The 19,958-nt window shown below is 39.0% G+C and overlaps 1 protein-coding gene across 20 annotated transcripts in view; it reads right to left on the bottom strand.

The window, feature by feature from the left end:
• The window catches only part of NTRK2 (neurotrophic receptor tyrosine kinase 2), a 544,938-nt gene that overhangs the window by 440,207 nt on the left and 84,773 nt on the right, over positions 1–19,958 (bottom strand). The window contains exon 15 of one of the 20 annotated variants that reach the window (XM_055091984.2): positions 14,751–14,785. The exons of the other annotated variants lie outside the window; for them this stretch is intronic. Coding sequence (XP_054947959.1) covers positions 14,766–14,785 — 20 coding nt within the window. The 3' untranslated portion in view covers positions 14,751–14,765. Of the gene's footprint in view, positions 1–14,750; positions 14,786–19,958 lie in introns of those variants that run through there. 20 annotated transcript variants of the gene reach the window in all.

The raw sequence follows: 19,958 nt of genomic DNA, 5'->3' as shown, positions 1-19,958 counted from the left end.
AGGAATGAATGGATTCCACATTAGTCATTTAACAAGCATACCCATGCAAGCATTTACAGTCCATTAAAACAATGTGAAGGCCAGGAGACCAGAATGTTTTAAAAATTAGTAATGTTATCACTTTATTAATCACTTCCAACTTTAATACCAAATTAAGAAAGTTAAAAAAAAGGCTTGGCAGGAGCTAAGAAATCTATATAAACATGATCACTCTTCACATTTAGACATTCTAGCGCTCTCAATTTAACTATTTCGTTACCAGTCACTAAATTCAGTGGCTCTGCTGTGCCTGCAGTATCAAATCCAAACCCCACAGCAGGGCACAAAGGCCTTCTGCACCTTGACCCTTGTCTATCTCTCCATCATCGTCCCCTGCCACTGTTCTCTCATATCTTACACTCCATCAATATCCATGCCACCCCAACACGAGCCTTCATGCCTCAGTAAGTAACACTGACTCCTTCTCCATCTCGTCTGTGCAGAGATCTCTTACTCACTCTTTCAGACCCCATTGGAGGGTGGACTCTGCTGTGAAGAACTCCCTGATTTCTGTAGACAATGAATCATCCCCCTCTTTTGTGGGGCTTCTTACATTATCCACCATAGAAGCTGCTGGGATGTCAGGCCTCCTCTAGACTACAAACTTCTAGAGGTACATCACACAGGTATGATGCACACATGTAGATTCCCTGTGGCTGGCATATTGTGCATGCTCAGTAAAATGTTTATCAGCACCTTAGGAGGCCGAGATGGGCAGATTGCTTAAGGCCAGAAGTTTGAAACCAGCCTGGCCAACATGGTGAAACCCTGCCTCTACTAAAAATTAGCCAGGCTTGGTGGCATATGCCTGTAATCCCAGCTACATCAGGAGGCCAAGGCACGAAAATTGCTTGAACCCAGGAGGCGGAGATTTCAATCAGCTGGGATCCTGCCACTGCAGTCCAGCCTGGGTGACGACAGAGTGAGACTCTGTCTCAAAAAAAAAATTGTTTATAGGGACAACAAGTAAATGGATGCATGTCCACTGTTAACAAACCTATTTCCCCATCATTGTCCATCTGAGGTATGCTTTATGAAACTTTATGGAACACCAAATATTTGCTGGGCAGTATCTTATTAACCTTTAGACCATTCTCAGAAATCTTCCCTAACTTTGGTGCTGGCATGTGACTTCACAGTGAAATAAAATAAAATTTAGAGAGGTTGAGTCACAGAAGAAGAACATAGGAAAGCTTGGAGTAAAACCTCAGCCCCTGCTCCTTCTGCTACTCTATCTTGCCTCAAAGGCAAAAATACAATAAAAATAAAATAATAGATTCCTTCATTTTACTCTTTACCATTTCAGATTTACCATTACAATGCTGACCTCTCAAACGATACCCCAAAGTGGCCCTCAGATGGTTAGTGGGAAGATTAACAGGAAAACATATTCTTTCAATATGATAAGCTAAGCATTTTTTCTATATGATTACACACGATCACACAAATTTACTAAAAAGGGACTTTGTCCATGTTGTGGGGATCAGAGAAGCATTCCTGAAGGAAGTGACACCTGAGCTTCATCTTAAAAAGCCAAGTAAGAAATAACCAGGCAGATGGATGGAGGAAGAACATTCCAGAAAGAAAGACTAGGTACAGTCTGCGATAAATGCTGATGACTTCACCATACAGAAACTTTAAAGGTCTCTAGTATGGCTTTTGTGTATTTTTGCTGAATTTTTAACTTGTGTAGAGGGCTTGTGTCAGCAGTGAATAATTCAATCAGGTCCCAATACGGACACTAGAAGGAAGTCCATCTAGATGGCCATGCCATCATTGCCATTATCCCTTCATTTTCTTAAAGAACCTCCCTGCAATGGACTGATAACTTCTATGTGATGAGTTAGGGCTTTCAGGACACTGTGGTCCATTTCAGGGCCGAGGAAGTCATTTTCTAAACAGCACTGTGGTACACTATAGTCACAGGACCGAGCGTGACCACCTCAAAGGGAGAGCCACGAAAGAAATTTCCATCTCCTGCTCTCAAATCACATTGCTAATGCCCTGTCCTGTTGTCACCTGCTGAATAATTTTGTGTTTCTATGAACCACCCAGATTCTGTCAAACATCGCACAAAAGTCTCTCTGTATACAACAAAGTGACATGACTCAAGCTCTTATTAGAAATTATTTTCAATCACTCCCATTCTGGGAAATTAAGTCTGGCATTTTCTAATGTATTTTATCTCTTCCTAAAGAGACAGTCTCCTTTCATTTTAGTAAGTCATAAACTTTGATGCCAGAATGCCTCCTTGATAGCTCTAGAAATAGAAGTTTTAATACCCAGGGGGGAAAGGAGAGTTAGCAGGGAGGTTGGAAGAGCTAACACATCAACATCACAAGATCTGGGCTTGTATTGTGGTTCTACCAATTACTAGCTCTGTGACTTGGGCACATTAATAAATTTCTCTGGACTTCAATTAACTCATCCTTAAAAAGCAAGATTATTATGAAACGTGGAAAAAAATATGTCAAGGACCTGGCCCACAACGGCCCTCTCAGTAAATGGTAACTATAATCTACACCTCAATTCATTTTTAAATTAACTTTTAAGATTCCCCCACTTGCACATATAAAGTCCAAATTAGCAAATGAGAGACAGAAATAGTTTTAAAGATGTTGATAAAAGGCATCAAATAACATATTAAATTTCTTAGTGTTCCAACACTGTCTTTGGCCAGTTCCTCAGAAGTAGACCCAGAGTGGAGTGTTCATGGCAAGTGATTTGTTGAGGAGGGGCTCCCAGGAGAGGGGAACAGGGAGGGGAGGAAGAAGCCAAGCAAGATTACAACTTCAGGTGAAATCTCAGCCTCAGCCTGATTCTACAGAGAGCTGTGGTGTGTAAATTATACCACAGATCCTGCAGAGAACTTGTAAATTATACCACAGAGTTTGCCCAGACTTAAGACAAGAGGGTGACCTTTCATATTCCTTCACCACTCATCAGCAAAGCCTGGCAAAGGGTTGAGGGAAGGGAGTGGAAGGCACTTAACTCCCAGCTGCTTCCAGCTGTGTGTGTGTGTGTGTGTGTGTGTGTGTGTGTGTTCTCATGCACATGCCAGGAGTGGGGAGGAGCTCCACTAGCTCAAGTCCAGCCCTCTGAACAAGGTTCCAGGTGCGTGACCCTCAGAAGCAAACATATGCAGAAGCCAGGGTGAGCACACAAGGCCAGTAAAGGGAGTCAGAGGGTACCTGAGCAGAGCACTGACGACAGCTGCAATATGAATCAAGAAAATGCTGTGGAAACGTGTCTGTGTCACCTCTTCCTTTAGCTCACAGGAGTTTGCTCATCACCAAATGATATGCATTTAACTGTAAATCAAGTCATTTTTCCCTTTGGTGATTTATAAAGGACTAAGTTTGCAATCAATACTTCCTGAGAGTATAAAATTCAATTTTGAAGGTTTGCCTTCAGGCATCAAAAAATGAGCTCCTCAACCCACTACTGTTGTGGTTTTCTGCTGAAGAACGTTGTGCTGGTCCCTAATGGAGGGCACAGTCCCTGCTCAGACAGAAGCCATGGGAAAGAGCACTGGCTAACTCCTTAAATACCAAGAGAAACACTGGCAGCAATAAGTCCTTGGCTCTTTCGTATGTGCATATTCATTTAACCAACAACACCACTCTGAGATTTCTGGGATGCTGTTTGAATTGAATTGTATCATCAATGCATTTGGTTAACACAGATCTATAGTACAGAGATTCAAGACTCTGCCTTATTCAAATAAATTCTTGTCATTTAAAAAATAGAATTTCTTATGCCTCTACATCTTTATCTATAGAAAGGAAATCTGGCTTAACTTCAGGTGATCATTCAGGGACTCAATGGAGACAGCCAATTGGGTAGGTAGATTGGGTCATAAGATTTTAGGATTAACTAATGTACTATTATGAATGATTATAGAAATGTGAGATATCAGAATATTTTTTAAGTAACACATGCAATTAATTTGTTAAGGTAGTAGTAAGTAGTTCCATACACTGCCTTTTAAAATTTTTTCAATAATGTTTATAATTTGACCACGTACAATTTAAGGCAATTACGTCAACACATCTGGAAGACTAGAACTGGAAGAGCAGAGTACACCCTACGACAAAGATCCTCTCCTTGACCAACCTCTACTTGGGCTCCCCTGAACTCTTTCTCAAGTAGGCCTGACTTTTGGACTTCCATGTTCGTCTGCCTTGGATTGGTAAGAATCCTGTTAAGTTGGTTAAGCCAAAATCTTCCATATCTGATTGTCCTCCACATCTAATCAGGTTCCTCATCCTCTACTGTCCCACAGGGGATGTCTATCACCCTGGCCTGCCCTCAGCACCAGTCCTGTTACATTGGTTTAGCCAGGATCCCCCCTTACCCCTGATGTTTCCTCTTAGTAATTTCCCATCCACTGCCACCCACCCTGCTTCTTGGCTATGAATTCCCACATGTCCATGCTGTATGCAGAGTTGAGCCCAGTTCCATACTGAGCTCTCTTTTTCTTTGACACCTACAAACACTGAATAACCAGATACATCAAAACAAAAGTAATGATGAATTTCTGGGGGTTCCAACAGAGAGATCATATTGATGATTAATGGGCACCTTAAGTTTTTGCACCTAGATATGATGTCCATTTTTAAATAAGTGAATAATAAGTAACTACAGTACCTGCCACCAAGGGTCAGGGGATGTTTTCCATCTCAGGGGTTCAGAGGACACTGCAGTAGCTCAAGAGATGAAAGAAAAACCCCTGCGGAGGGAGGGGCTTGGCAAGGGGAGAGGATTTAGCCTAGGAATGACTGAGTGTCTTCCACAAACAAAATTCTCAACAATTAGTACAGTTACAAAATAGCTACAATGAACTATCATTTTAAGGTGAAACATTTGCTATAATCAGTGCTAAAGTGATTGAACTAAGCTACTTAGACTTGGCATTTCCTACACTTGGCATATTTGAATTCTGAAAATTCTGAATCTGATTAGACTTCTTTTCTGTTTTTCCTTGCATTGTTTTGTAATTGAAAATTGTTGAAATTGGTAAGAATCTGTTCTGTAGTGTAAGATTCTGGCTAGAGAGAGAACTGAGAAGTCAAAGCCAACTTAACATTGTTGATTTTTGAGAGCCCATGCCAATGAATGGGATTATCCAAGACTATAGCCCTTATTTTCCATTCTTAGGTTTCCATTATGCAAGTCTGTACACAGCAGATCCATCTTTTCAAACATGCTGGTTTTCTGGTAATATCTGAGTTAGTGTCTCTGAGTTTGCTAACCCATAAGCATTTTAGGTGATGGGAAATAAATCAGACTAGAATAAATATGTACTATTGAGCAATTTGTAAAGAGAAAGCGCTATATGACAGTAATGAAGAATTAAGAAGAATCGAATTCCCAGATATTTGGGGGAAAAGAGGTAGAAGACACTGTTTCACACCATGCAGGACCAGAGGAGAGAGAGACGTAGTATGGGGAAATATGTGGGAAGAAGATAGGAGATCCCAAAAGGTGACAGCCAATCAACTATTTTCCAAAATATAGAGAGATTAAGAAGGGGAGATGAAGCACTGTGACACTCAGTCATTCCCAGGCTAAATGTGTGAGACAGAAAACCATATTTTAGGAGATTTGGATAATTAGATCTCCACTATCACCATCACCAATGGTGATTCAAGAAAGATTAATTCAGACAAAGACGGCAAAGTACTATTAATAATTTGTCAGGAGGACAATAAACAGAAAAATCAAGTGCTCTTTTCTCTCTGCAAATACATGGCCTCAAAAATCTTGAGTCTTAAAATCTTAGTTTCATCCTTATCTTTTCAGCCAAAAGGAATGCTATGCAAAAAGCATGGATGGGTTCTACTTAATGTTTAACCATTGTGAGGAGGAAAAATAAAATTCTCACAATGTCTTTGTTCACTCTGAAAATGCATCAGCTGAGTTTTCAGTGTCATTTTTCTCCAGATAGCAACTAAGATCTCAAGAAGAGAAAATTTTACTCAAATTATATTAGCCTTGCAATTAATGATATAATATCCCAGGCCTTAGAGTAGATTGGACTGTATAAAAGGAATCAGGCTGAAGATGAGAAGAATTTCAAGAAAAAGTCAAGACATAAGTCAAAGTCTGGATCCTATCCCTTTCTAGTCTCAAGTGGCCATGGCCATGTGATGGGTAACAATTACAGCATGCCAGGAGTGTACACTATGACCCAGGGGAACCGCAGACACCTAGAAACCTCAAGCCATCATTCTGGGATGAGTGCAGGTGTTTTCTGTATATTGAATACATGTGGGTCTTGTGTGTATGTGTGTGTCGAATGTGTGTTTTAAAAGTGTGTGTGTTGAATGTGTGTGTATTATGTGTTGTGTGTGTGTTGTATGTGGTGAATGTGCATGTTATGTATGTATCTGTGTGTTGAATGTATTAAAAGTGTGTTGAATGTGTGTGGTTTGTGTGCATTGAATGTGTGTATGTTGTATGTATGTGTGTGTTGAATGTGTGTGTTTTATGTGTGTGTGTTTGTGTGTTGAGTGTGTGTATGTGTGTTGAGGGGTGGATTCTCCTCCCAAAATGAAGCTGATCATGACCCTGAAGTGAAGTTTCCTCCATACTCTTGTATGAGGAACTCTCCCCCCATGAGATATCTTTCCCTTCAGTCATGCTTCAGTATAAGACATTAATTTAATACATCATTACATCAGTGCTGCCCACATTTAATCTCTCTCCATACACTTTCACAATTTCTGTCGTATCCAAGTACCTTGGATAAGACAAGTACTCCTCACTCTGATTAAAAAAACAATACAACAACAACAACAACAAAACTCCTAAATGCTGCAAGTCCCTCAGTGAGCTGCATTTCCATCCCTCTCTGCTCTCCTCCCCAGGCCCCCACTCTGCTCTGGCCACCTTGGTCTTGCACCTGCTCTTCCTCTGTCTGGATCACTCTTCCCTAGGACATGAGCGAGCTCCCTCCCTCACTTTCTCTCACTCTTGGCCCCAGTGTCATCATAGCAGAGCAGCTTTTCTTAACTATTTAAACACAGCAAAGCCCTCTTGCCCTGCTTCACTTTCAGTCATAGCATTTGCCATCACCTGTAGATTTCTCTATATTTCTTTCTCTGTTTTTATCTCTCCCCTCCCATAAACTTTAATAAACTCCATGAGGTGGAAAGCTTGTTCTGTTCAGTTTTAAATTTGCAGTGCACTGGATAGTCCTACCCAATAGTCTTTTTAAAATTTAAGTTGAAATGAAATTGTTTAAACCATATTTTTTAATTTTTTCTATTATGTTAATTTAGTCTCATCCTAAACAATAATATGATGAAACCAAGAGTATGATGTAATAGGTATATTTTTTCTAATGAACACTAAAATAAATATAAAATTCTGTTATCTAACAGAATTACCAAAATTTAAAATGTTAGTCCCTGAGCACCTCCTAAAACTCTCTTGTTACCACAGATCTTATGTGTCCCCAGCTTTGAGAAACATAGCATTACCCAGGGGCAAGACAATACTAGTCGCATATGACACACTCAAGCAGTGAACATGGCATGGAAATAAGTTGTATTGTGGAGTCTTCTTACAAGTCTTAGTTTCACAGCAGAAAACACTGAAGCTGGAGTCATGAGACCTGGCTTCTGCCCCTGGATTGGCCACAAACCAGGTAACCCTCAGGCAAGTCGCTCAGGTTCTCTGGGCCCACCATCCTCATCTATAAAATAAAGGCTGCAAGTGATTTCTCAGTTGCTGCTAGCTCTTACTGTCTTTGATGCTACCACCAGCCACAAAATGCAAAAGGGAATCCTGAAAGCATTTAGGCTCATTATACTCTTTTTTATTTATTGTTTTTCAATTTTTGTGGGCATATAGTGGGTGTACATATTTATGGGGTACATGAGATGTTTTGATACAGGCATGCAATGTGAAATAAGCACATCATGAAGAATGGGGTATTTATCCCCTCAAGCATTTATCCGTTGAGTTGCAAACAATCCAACTAAACTCTTTAAATTATTTTAAAAGCTACAATTATTATTGATTATAGTCACTCTGTTGTGCGATCAGACAGTAAGTCTTATTCATTCTTTCTGGTGTTTTTGTACTCATTAACCATCCTCACATCCTCCGCATCCCTCACTACCCTTCCCAGCCTCTGGTCACCTTCTACTGTCTGTGTCCATGAGTTCAATTGTTTTGGCTTTTATATTCTACAAATAAGTGAGAATATGCGATGTTTGCCTTTCTGTGCCTGGCTTATTTAACTTAACATAATGACCCCAGTTCCATCCATGTTGGTGCAAATGACTGAATCTCATTCCTTTTTATGGCTGAATAGTACTCTATTGTGTACAAGCACCACAGTTTCTTTATCCATTCATCTGTTGATGGACACAAGTTGCTTTCAAATCTTAGCTATTGTGAACAGTGCTGCAACAAACATAGGAGTGTGGATATCTCTTCCATATACTGATTTCCTTTCTTTTGGGTAAATACCCAGCAGTAGGATTGCTGGATCACATGGTAGCTCAATTTTTAGTTCTGAAGAACTTCCAAACTATTCTCCATAGTGGCTGTACTAATTTGCATTCCCACCAACTATACTCTTATAATAAAATAATATTTTTGATATAGTGACCCTATTAACTGTAACTTTTTTTCTATAATCCTATGACCCTCCCTAGTGTAGGCAGCTGGATCCCAAGCATCCAATCATTGCCTCAAGGAAGAGTCATCAAGACAGAACTATAATGAAAGAGCTGAAATTCTTGGCCAAGGCCAGAAAGCTCTCCTTTAAAAAAAATTAATGAAATAAAAACAGAAGAAATGATTGGATTAGAAAAACACCTCTGCAACCCTTAGAAATTAAGTAGCTTTTAGGAAAGTATGCTAAGCCCAGTAGGTTCAAGTTTTAGGAGGAGAGGATATTTGCTAGATGTCAAATTATCATCCTACAAACCAGCTATGAATTCCAAAGGGAAAAACTTGTATTTATAAAGAAAAGATCTGGTATCTGGTGGTCACTACCTTCAAAAGGTGATCCAACTTCCACTGATAGTGTAACAACCTGACACAATGTGATTCCAGATGTGACACAGATGAAGTGCACATCATCTTCTGTGATGTTTTCTTCCCAAAACCTCTCACCTGAATCTGACCAAACCTTTAGAAATAAGTTCCAGTTTATAGGAAATACAGAGGATAAATGGCAAGTTGAAGAATACCAAAGAAAACAATCACACAGAGACAGAATGAGGGACATTCTACAGGACCACTGCCTAGTCTCTTCAAATAGCCAGTGTAAGGCAGGGAAAAAAAGAAGCCATGTTCTAGACTGCAAGGGACCAAAGAAACTCAATAAAAAAAAAATGCAATGCATGAACTTTGAACTGATCTTGGTTTGATATATAAGTAACTATAAAAGGCATTTTTAAATCACTGGGGAAATTTGAAGATAGTCTAGGTAATATCTGTTATTACAGGGTTATCTTAATTTCCTTGAGCACAATGGTAATGGTATTGTGGCTGTGGTTTTAGGACACTGTGTCCTCAGTTTTAGGAAAAACATGCTGGAAATTTGGGAGTGAAGGAACATGATACTGTCAATGTATTTTTCAATAACAAGACGTTAAGCAGAAGTTGAATCTAGGTGTTGAGTGTATGAATATTCATTGTTAGTATTCTTTCAGCTTTTATTCATATTGAAAATTTTACAGTAAAAAGCTGGAGGAAAAAAAAACCAAGATCCACATATATGATGAAAAGTATTTGGAAGAAGATGAAATCAGAAAAAATCATTTTTCATGTTCTTCCTGTCCCCATAGGAAATAGGAAGAGAGTCAGTGAGGGGAAAAAAGGTTAGATACAGGCAGGAAGAGTCTATAACCTGTCCCCAGGTCAAGTATGAGGGTTAAGGAAACACAGAGCCCTGACTCAGACTTAGAGTTTCAAAAAGAAGAATCCTGAGGACCCCTTTCTTGGAAGACGAGAGTTGTCCAGAAGTCAGAGCAATCCCAAGCCTGTAATGGCACAAGAGTAATAAAGTAGGGGAATAGTATGTCTCTGCATAGTATGTCTACACAGAGACAGTGGGGGCCAGTCTCAGTATTTTCCATGTCCCCAAAGCTGCAAAGACACCCTTGCAGAGACACATATGAAGGTGGCAGAACTTGGTTAGGAACACAAGATGGTACACCTATGACTTGAATAGAGTGGTGGCCAAGGACAACTGGGAAGATGGACAGCCACCAGCATACAGAAATTACCACCAAGGCCACACTGTGGCACTTTATTGAACTTGCAGCACACTCTCCACTATTTCCCAGAAAGGCAAATGCAACCTGAGTAAGGGAGAGGAAAGTGAGAGACCTGAAGTGACAGAGAAAGTGTGGAATTTTTTGTGATTACCCACCATTGTCTGAGATTACCCAGAGTGGTAGGAGATTAATTTTCTGCTACTCAGTACAGAAAGGGCTAAAAGGGTATACTTTATTGAACAATAGAAAAATAAAGTCACATGGCTCACAGGTTGTGCCTGAGATAGGTGCCTGCTCATTCTCAATCCAATCCTAGACATTTTACTGATTAATCCACCCTCTGCCATGACATCACAGGAAAACAAAGATATAATGTGAGGGATAAACGATTATATAATATGCACATAAATCTACCTCTAAAATCACCTTGCACTTGTCCACACTCATAGAGGAAAGGCTACAAGTAAATAACACAGAAATTATGTCTTTTGGGCTATGGAATGCATGTCATTTCAATATAGAAACATCTAATGTTTCAAGGATTTACTTCAACAAAATGACAAAGCCATGCTATGAAGTCTGACTTAAAAGATCAAGAAACAGCCCACATGTTGAGCTTCTCCCTGACATCCACACCATTCCAGGAAGAGATGGCTAAGGCAGGGCTGCCTCTCTTTGCTCTCAAGCTGGAATGTCAAAGGTACCCTTGTTTATTCGTCTGTTCTCATGCTGCTAATAAAGACATACCCAAGACTGGGTAGTTTATAAAGGAAACAGGTTTAATGGACCCACAGTTGCACATGGCTGAGGTCTCACAATTGTGGTGGAAGATGAAGGAAGAGCAAAGAGACTTCTTACATGACAGTGTGCAAGAGAGAGCTTGTGTAGGGGAACTGCTCTTTATAAAAAAAAACACTCAGATCATGTGAGACTTATTCACTATCATGAGAAGAGCATGGGACAGACCCACCCCCATGATTCAATTGCCTCCCATCAGGTCCCTTTCAAGACACATGAGAATTATGGGAGATGCAATTCAAGATGATATTTGGGTGGGGACATAGCCAAACCATATCACCCTGACAAGATGCATGCTACTTGCAAATTAACAGTAAACAGATTCACTGGGAATGCCAACTAAATAGAAAATACCTTCTATTGATAACTTAGAGACAATATTTTCTTGAGATGACCACACATTTGAAGGTATAGTCAGGGATATTTAGTGTTGGCTCCAGATGCAGTATTTCATATGTCAACAGTAAAGAGACTGTGTCTCCACAATAGAGAAAAAGATTACATCATTACACACCATAATAATAAAGGATCTCACCAGAAGTGCAGGGCAGACTTTTGTAGTGAGTGTGTGATTGTATATAATGGTTTTGTAACAAGGTGGTAGATATTAAAGCTGGAGGGGATCCTCAGATGATTCTCTGTCCTGTACTATTATAATATTTCTGGTCTTTATGCAATTTTCGTTTACAGGCAATCCAGGAAGCAAGTGCAGGAAAGGCTCAGTTGGGTGGTTGACTATACTCAAGTCTTGCCAGGACTTCTAAAGTTGACAACCACAACCATAAATAGAAACACCACTTCATTCTCAACATTCTCCCTCCCCACAGCACCTTCACCCCTTAAGTCACCTCCCCCTTCCTTCCTTACACTGTCGCTGAAGACAGAGATGACTCTTCTGCTTCAATCCAGGATATTAATGTCTACAAAAGACTTAAAGAATTGAAATAGAGATCAGGTCACTAGCTCACTGGCTCATTCTCTCTCTCATTCTCTTTGTCCTCAGGCCACTAAAGTTCCCAGATGATCACAGAAAAGGCCAATGTGTTTCTGCTTTTGCTGACGCTTTGATAAAAACAAAGGTCTTCCACCGCTGTTAGCCTGTCCAAGCCTTGGCTTTCTCACAGAAAATGCAGGGTCTGTGGTTATAATAATATAAATGACAATCTATTGCATAAGGAAGAATTTAATTTCTTGAGAATCCCTCTTTTCCTTTCTAGCAGGCTGTACATACATCAGAGTTAAGGCCTATTTTTTTAAAATAAATCACTTTAGCAGTTATAATCCTTTCTGTACAAAAGGGAAACACATTAGAAGTTTCCATGAGGTCGTGTTTTTAGATCTAAGCTAGTGGGTGTTGGGGGATCCCATCCCCCTCCCATTCCTGCCCTTTCCACCTCTTTACTTTGGTAAATATTTCTCCCCTGAAAAACTGCTAAAACCTACATACCAAATCAATCAATCAATGAAACAAGTTTTTATAAACCCCAAAATAATTTAAAGTGATGAATTCTTCAGAGGACAATAAAATTAAGAATTTGCAATAATTCACACATAGTGTATTAAAGGGCTGAAGGGCTTAAAAGAAGCACACGTATCAGCACATTTGCATTCATGATACATACCCATAAAGTAGATACACATTGTAATTACAATTTTTTTCTATAGACTCAAATAATAAACCTGGAAACACTAATATTCACTGTTTACATTTGTGACATTTTTCTGCATTCCAGATTCAATATGAATTCAACAAGAATCACCCTAAAATATTTTCTTTAATAATGTATTACTAAAACATAAATCTGAAAAGTAACTACCTCTTAGAGAATTAGTTTAAAGAGCCAGATACTAAACTAAGCACTGATTTAATTCTTATAATCACCTGAAGAAATGAGTATTATTCCCTCAATTTACCAAAGAGGAATTAAGATTTAGAGTTTAACAATTTGCCCAAAATGATGACCAGCAGGCGGGAGATCTGGGATTTAAACTCAAGCGTGTTTGATTCATATGTCTTCAATATTACTTTCCTATATGTTCCTTGGGTTGAAGACTCAGGAGTTAACAACTTACAAACATGAAGGATGTGCATTATTCAAACAGGCTGTCTTCTGAAGTGCCACGTGACAATTCTGCTGATTTAGAGCTAAATGTATTCCCATAGTCATTTAGTATTCTTGCCCAAAATAAAGTAAGATAAAATCAAAGCATATGTTAGAATTTAAGCCAAGTTATTATCTGTCTTCTTCATAAATTCTGAAAAGCTTTTCCACCAAAATCAGATGTTAGGAATGAGATGGAAGAAAAACAAGAGAGGAAAAAATATAAAATTAGAAAGCAAAGAGATGCAGGACAAAATGACAGGGAAAACAACGAAAGGTAAAAGAGAAGTGAAGGGGGAAAAGAAGAAGAAAACCAGAAGATTTTCAGATTTTGAAAGTCCTGTCTGAAATAGGCCATGAGCTATGTGAGGAGGTCAAAGCAAATTCCCCCCAAGGTTAATGGAAGACCAAAGAAGTGGTAACAATATTTCCTGACCTTTAAGTACAAAATCTAATTTTTTAAAGGCTCTTTCACCTTTAGTGAAAATACTAGCATGGAAAGTCCCAAACAATATTGCATGCACTTTCTACATTACAGGAAAACAAGAGCTCTCACATGAATCATGCTGCGGTTGTGGGAATTCCCAGGTAAAACCAGCAATTAAAAGGTAGAGTGCATCCACCTACAAGGCTAAAGGCAGAGATGCCGATTCTTTTGCTTCCTGTCTGGCCTACTCTAGCCAATTCTTAGAAGTCTGACACACATTTTCAATATGTTGTAAGGAATAAGCATCTTCTGCTCTCAGATAGACAGAAGCCAAATGTTGGCAGGGAAAGAAGTAAGAGACTTTAAAAAGTAGATCCTCACCTCACAAACACACGGGAAACGCTTTCTATAGCATCGCCAAACAACAGAAAAGGAACACTTGGGCTAATTCTTTTCTCTAGATTCATTTTCATTTTGTTACCTTACTCAATGACTCTTTCAACTGAATGTCTTTTCTGAAATTTCTGAGGACTTGGTTGATATTGACAAATTTTGTTGCCTCTTAAGAGAGTGCTGAGATAGACTTTGAACTCCACTTGAAGCTGGGAGGAGAGTAGTTTAACAAAGGGTTTCTGTGAAAACTTATTTCTCTGATACTATTTTGTGTGGTTTATATTCCCATGCTATAAGAAAGAACTGGCAAAGTTCATTACTTGTTTTACAAAGAAAGAGTTAATCACCGAGATTTTCAAAATTTCTTTTTTGCTTTATTAGTGGCTTTCTGATACAAGAAATTTAAAATATTATTATTCATCTCTATGAAAATGTCACACTAGAATTTATTCAAATATCTTTATTCTATATGTCTCTGAAAAAGAGAGGACTACTTCATACCAAAGTTTAATAAAATAATTACAAAAAGGCCGGGTGCGGTGGCTCACGCCTATAATCCAAACACTTTGGGAGGCCGAGGCGGGTGGATCACCTGAGGTCGGGAGTTTGAGACTAGCCTGACCAACATGGAGAAACCCCATCTCTACTAAAAATACAAAATTAGCCAGGCGTGGTAGCGCATGCCTGTAATCCCAGCTACTCAGGAGGCTAAGACAGGAGAATCACTTGAAGCTGGGCGGCAGAGGTTGTGGTGAGCCGAGATCATGCCATTGCACTCCAGCCTGGGCAACAAGAGTGAAACTCTGTCTCAATAATAATAATAATAATAATAATAATAATTACAAAAAGACTAAAGGGCTAAGTTTAAAAAATACATAGAGTAAAAAACTAGTGAAATAAATATTTAGAAATATGTTTACCACCTTAGAGCAGGAAAGATCTTCCTAAGCAAGACATAACTTAAATGGAAAAGATGGACAGATTTGCTTTTATAAAAAGGTAAATCTCTTTGGTTACCAAAAGACACTATCAAAAAGTCAAAAGACTAGAGAAAATATGGGCCACAAATATCATGAATAAATAAATATATATATATATAATTGGCAAAGTATATAACTCAACAATAAAAATAAACATTACTTTTATGTTTCACATGATAAAGATATTTACATTCATTATTAATCAATGTATCATTTAAACTCAAATAGCCAAAAGATTGATAATATTCAGTATAGATCAGAGTAAGAAATGAAAGGGTATCCTTACATACAATTTAGTGGGAGACTAAATTGGAAAGGCATTAATGCAAGGTAATCTATTCACATTTAAACATATATATCTTTCCTCCTAGCAATACATTTCCAAGTATCTATCTTTATACAGAAGATATTATTTGAAAATTACTTGAAATAATTTTCTGAAAACTTGGTAAAAACATAAATGTCCATTAAAAGAAGAAAAGTCAAATAAATCATAATTTGTCAATAATATTAACAACATTACATATTTATAGAGCAATTACTAAGTGCCAGAAACATTCCCAAGTGGTTTATATATATAAGCTCAGTTTGTCTTCATAACAACCCTATGGGTTAGGTATTAGTATTGTCCCATTACAGATGGAAATACCGAGGCAAGAGAGGATGAGATACTTGCTCAAAGTCACATAGCTCGTAAGAGGCAGAGCCAGGTTTCAGATCCAAGTAGCCTGATATCAGACAACTGGGAAATACTATTAAATGGAATGTAGTAGATAGCTAGGTACTGATAAAGAAAAATCCGCAAGGCAAATTGTTACCCCCAAAAAATGCAGAACAAGACTGGTATTATAATTTCCTTATGGAATCAAAAATGAAGCCATATATTTGATTGTTTACATACTATATGCACCCTATACAGTTAAAGAAAGTTATTTCTAGGAGTGGAAATGGTCATGCAGAAGAAGGTGATGGGAACATCCATTTTTATGTTTATATATTTCTAAACTCCTTGAAATTTTGAAAAACAAGAAGGCATTCAATTGTTACCATTCTAATTTTTCGATGGTATTTTTCTTTAAAAAAAAAGAAGAAGGAAGAGGGTGCATATGGAAAACAGTTTGTCCTTACAGATGTTTCTACAACTGTGTTTCTGGCTTTTGGTCACATTTTTTCCTCTTAAAAGTTGATCCAAATATCTGTTAAACTCAACCTCTTAAACTTCCCAGAATTGTTTTCAGCTCATATAAAAGGCTTTAACCTTCAACCTCTTTAGCTTTGGCCCCGCTATATTTATGACTATTTTTAAATAGGCAGATTTTTGGTTGCTATTGAAAGACACTCAGAGATCATTTATAAGAGCAGAAAGTTGAACTGTGGGCCTTCAGTCTGGACTTAGGAAAACCCAGATCTGCATCCCAAGGCAGGGTAGCTTTCCAGCCTTTACTAGTTGGAAACCTCCAACACTTAAGTAGGACAAATGAATGTGGATAGGGGAGTTTACATACAAGAATCAGAGGCTGCAGAGGAAATCTGTGCAGTCTATTAGCACTGAATGAGAAGAAAGCTTCCTCTTCTAGTCTCTTCTACAGAGATTTCTTAGGGTCATTTAGATATTTCACTCTCGAGTGACAAAGGCTGCATTAGTACTTAGGAATTAGATATCATATGTGGACTTCCATCAGGAAATGTAAATAACACAAAACTGATAGCCGAAACTATCCTCCAGCAGGGTGATGAATGCCAAGCTCCCTCCTCCCTGCTGGCTCCCTTATATTTTTTGCAACCCTGTACACCATCAATGCCACAGGCAGGGCTCCCAATGTGGAGCACCCTTTGAAGACTTGGCAGCCCTGGTGCTCCTCAATGCTTCCATTTTCCCTTCACATGCACTCCTACATCTTCAGTGAAGACACGGAGCCAGGAAGCAATGCGAGAGCTAAACACAAGACTTGGTTACAACACAAGGAGAGCATTCAAAGGCATGGTTGCCTATTCCTTTGGCAATGGAGCTGTTCTGGAAAATTCTTTCAGCCCTACTTCAGTGAAAACTAAAATTAAAACAAACCAGAGGCAGTCTTAGAAGAAACGGGATAATATTATGCATTTTCATATAGGGATATTGATACCAACATAGATTTAGATAGATTTGGTATACATTTTATTCATACATATTAAACATATGTATGAATAAGCCCTACATAGATGGCCAACACTAACAGAAGGGCATTATTTGGCTTCTGCAATTATGGTAGCTACATATCAACCAAAAAAGCAATAGGACAGTGTAAAGGCACAGAAATAAACAAGGAAAAACTGACTGGGAGAAATTCTACCCCTTGACATCTTTATGGAAACAGGGCCGGGAGCCTATTGGACACTAGCAGCAAGAAGCTTAAACTCTATCAAGCAAGAATAAAACATAAATTCTAGGTTTACCGCAAGATATAATCCCCAATCTAGCACTTTTGCCAACTTCAGAACTGAAAAAACAACATATTCCAAAACGATACTTTCAAAGGTAGGGAGGTAGAAATTGAAGATGTTCACATGCTAAATAAAAAGTCAAAGTGAATCCTCCAAACTTAAACAATGACGATTGTTGAAAACAGTGTGTGAAAACCTACATACCCTGAGACAAAACCGGGACAAACTGATCTCTTGTCTATGGCCATGACTCATATGGAATAACCAAAAAAAAAAAAAAAAAAAAGAGGTGGGACTTTGTCTCTTTTAGAAACTTAGAAAAGTCTCAGGTTCTCTCTTTAGTCACTCACTGTTTAGCCATCCTCCAAATACCAACTGTTTTCCAATTACCAAACTTAGGTGGACGGAGTTGAAAATCTTCTCTGATCATTCTGTCGTTAATATGTATTGAGCGCCAACTCTGGGCTAGGCACTCAGTAGATAAAGATGAACACCACAAATATGAATGCTGTTACCATTGAGCTCAAAGTCTGTGCTGCCTGTTCTGGAGTGGACCATCAGCATTTGGTTTACGATGAATCCACAGAACAAGGAACAAAACCCGATGAAGCTTACAGACCTGCAGACCCATCTTCAAAGACAACACCGCAATTCACTGGCTGCATTTACAAATCCAAGTTTCACTCACTAGTTTGGAATTTAGAAATCACCTCCCCATGGGAGCAATACCATAAGTAATGTTTGCAGGAGTAAGGGGTGGATCTCAGGCCAATCCATAAAGCTTGTGTTGCCCTGCATTCAGCTGTAATGTGGTGACCTTAAGAGGTTTCTGGGGTTTGTTCCTCTGGGCCCTTCATATCAGCAGCATTGAACTGTCATTTATATTCTCGAGTTTTCCATTACAGATTGAAACAGTCAACACTCGAAATAAACCACGCATTGCTAGGGATGGGCAAAAAGCTGTGAGTGCCTATGGGTGAGCCGGCCACCTTCCTCCTGTCCCATCTGCCTCCAGCAAAAGAGAATAAGGATGAGCTTAGACCCTCCCCAAAGATGCTTAGGAAGGGAGGAATAACATTCTGAACAGCTCATCTGCACAGCAGCCACAAGCCTCTTACATGGTGCCTAGTCCTGGCCAAAGCTATGCACAGTTCATACCATTGTTACTAAGAAACCACAACTAATACATTGCCTGGTTATTTTCGGAAGCATAATAGTATTTTTACATTTTCTTCCCTTTTTTAAGACATATGTTTTTCAGTGGTAATCTCAGCTCTAATAGCATTTAAAATACACTGACTCACATTAATGTTTAAATACCACGTTTTAAGCAGTTTCATCTGCACTCGATACATGAACCATATCTTAATTTCTAGATCCCCAAAGATTATCAACTCGACATCTGACTTGCAAAACAATAACCCTAGATCAGGCTCTTTTTATTCACATCATGCCCCAGATAGACATGTAGCTTAAAATAGAACAGTAAGCTATTCTAAAAAAAAAAGTCTCTGAGACAAAATTTCTAAAAATGATTTTATTTGAGTGTAGGAATGAGGGAACAAAACATACAATATGTATAGTAGTTACTGCTGTAGGAAGCCATTTACTGGCTCTGTGGCAGGGTTAAGCACACTCTTTCTTATAATTCATTAAGGATGCCCTCAGGTTATACTTAGAAAATGTAGACGCTTTAGTGGTAATCACCCCAAATTATCTAAATGAAATACTGTTTCAGCGTTAGTGCTGGAGTCTCAATATGCAACATAATTTTCTTCTCTGAAAGAAAATGTCTACGTTTTTTCTCCTCCATTGCCACATTGTAAGGAGTAGGTTGCCATTTACTGGTAATTCTGCCAGTGATTTTCCTAAACCAAGGGTGGGAAGAAGTTCCTAAATTTTGCTCCATGGATTCCCACTTAGCTTTTGCTGAGATCCCAGAAGAACCTGGGTATATCCTCTCTCCAAAAAGCTCATGGGATGAAATATTTCAAACTAAACCCTTCAAGACCGGAAACTCTAATGTTAGTTGGTAGCCTCCAGTGAAATCTATGTTTAGAGACATCCAGTCCAAGTGCCTCTAAGGAAGGAAAGCACCTGATAAACATGAGAACCGCCAAATGCCATGGTAGGGTGCGGCACACACAGAGCAGCCGCCTAGCCTGGGCCTGGGTGCAGCTGAGATATGGGGATCCCAAAATGTGTGCAAAGCTGTGGGTGAGTTTGGTTTGCGATGTCTCTACCAACATCTTGTCACATTCCGAAGAGGGCCTGGCAGCCCATGTTTATTGTAGAGAACAGTGATTCTCTACACTGTTGTGTAGAGAACACAACAACCAGGGCAAGCAGGATCAGTATTCTCCAGAAACTGTTAGAAATGCCACCTGTCAGGTGAACACTAGACCTGCTAAAGCAGAAACTCTGGGGGTAGCCCAGGAATCTGTGTTTTCTCAAGTCCTACAGGAGTTTTTGGCACACAGTCAAGTTTGAGAATCACCCCACAGGATGAATTAAAATCACTGTGGGGTGGTCCCTCTCCCAAGCTTTATTT

Source organism: Pan paniscus, chromosome 11 (assembly GCF_029289425.2).
Source record: "Pan paniscus chromosome 11, NHGRI_mPanPan1-v2.0_pri, whole genome shotgun sequence".
Taxonomy (NCBI): Eukaryota; Metazoa; Chordata; class Mammalia; order Primates; family Hominidae; genus Pan; species Pan paniscus.
This window is presented reverse-complemented; position numbering and strand designations above follow the sequence as displayed.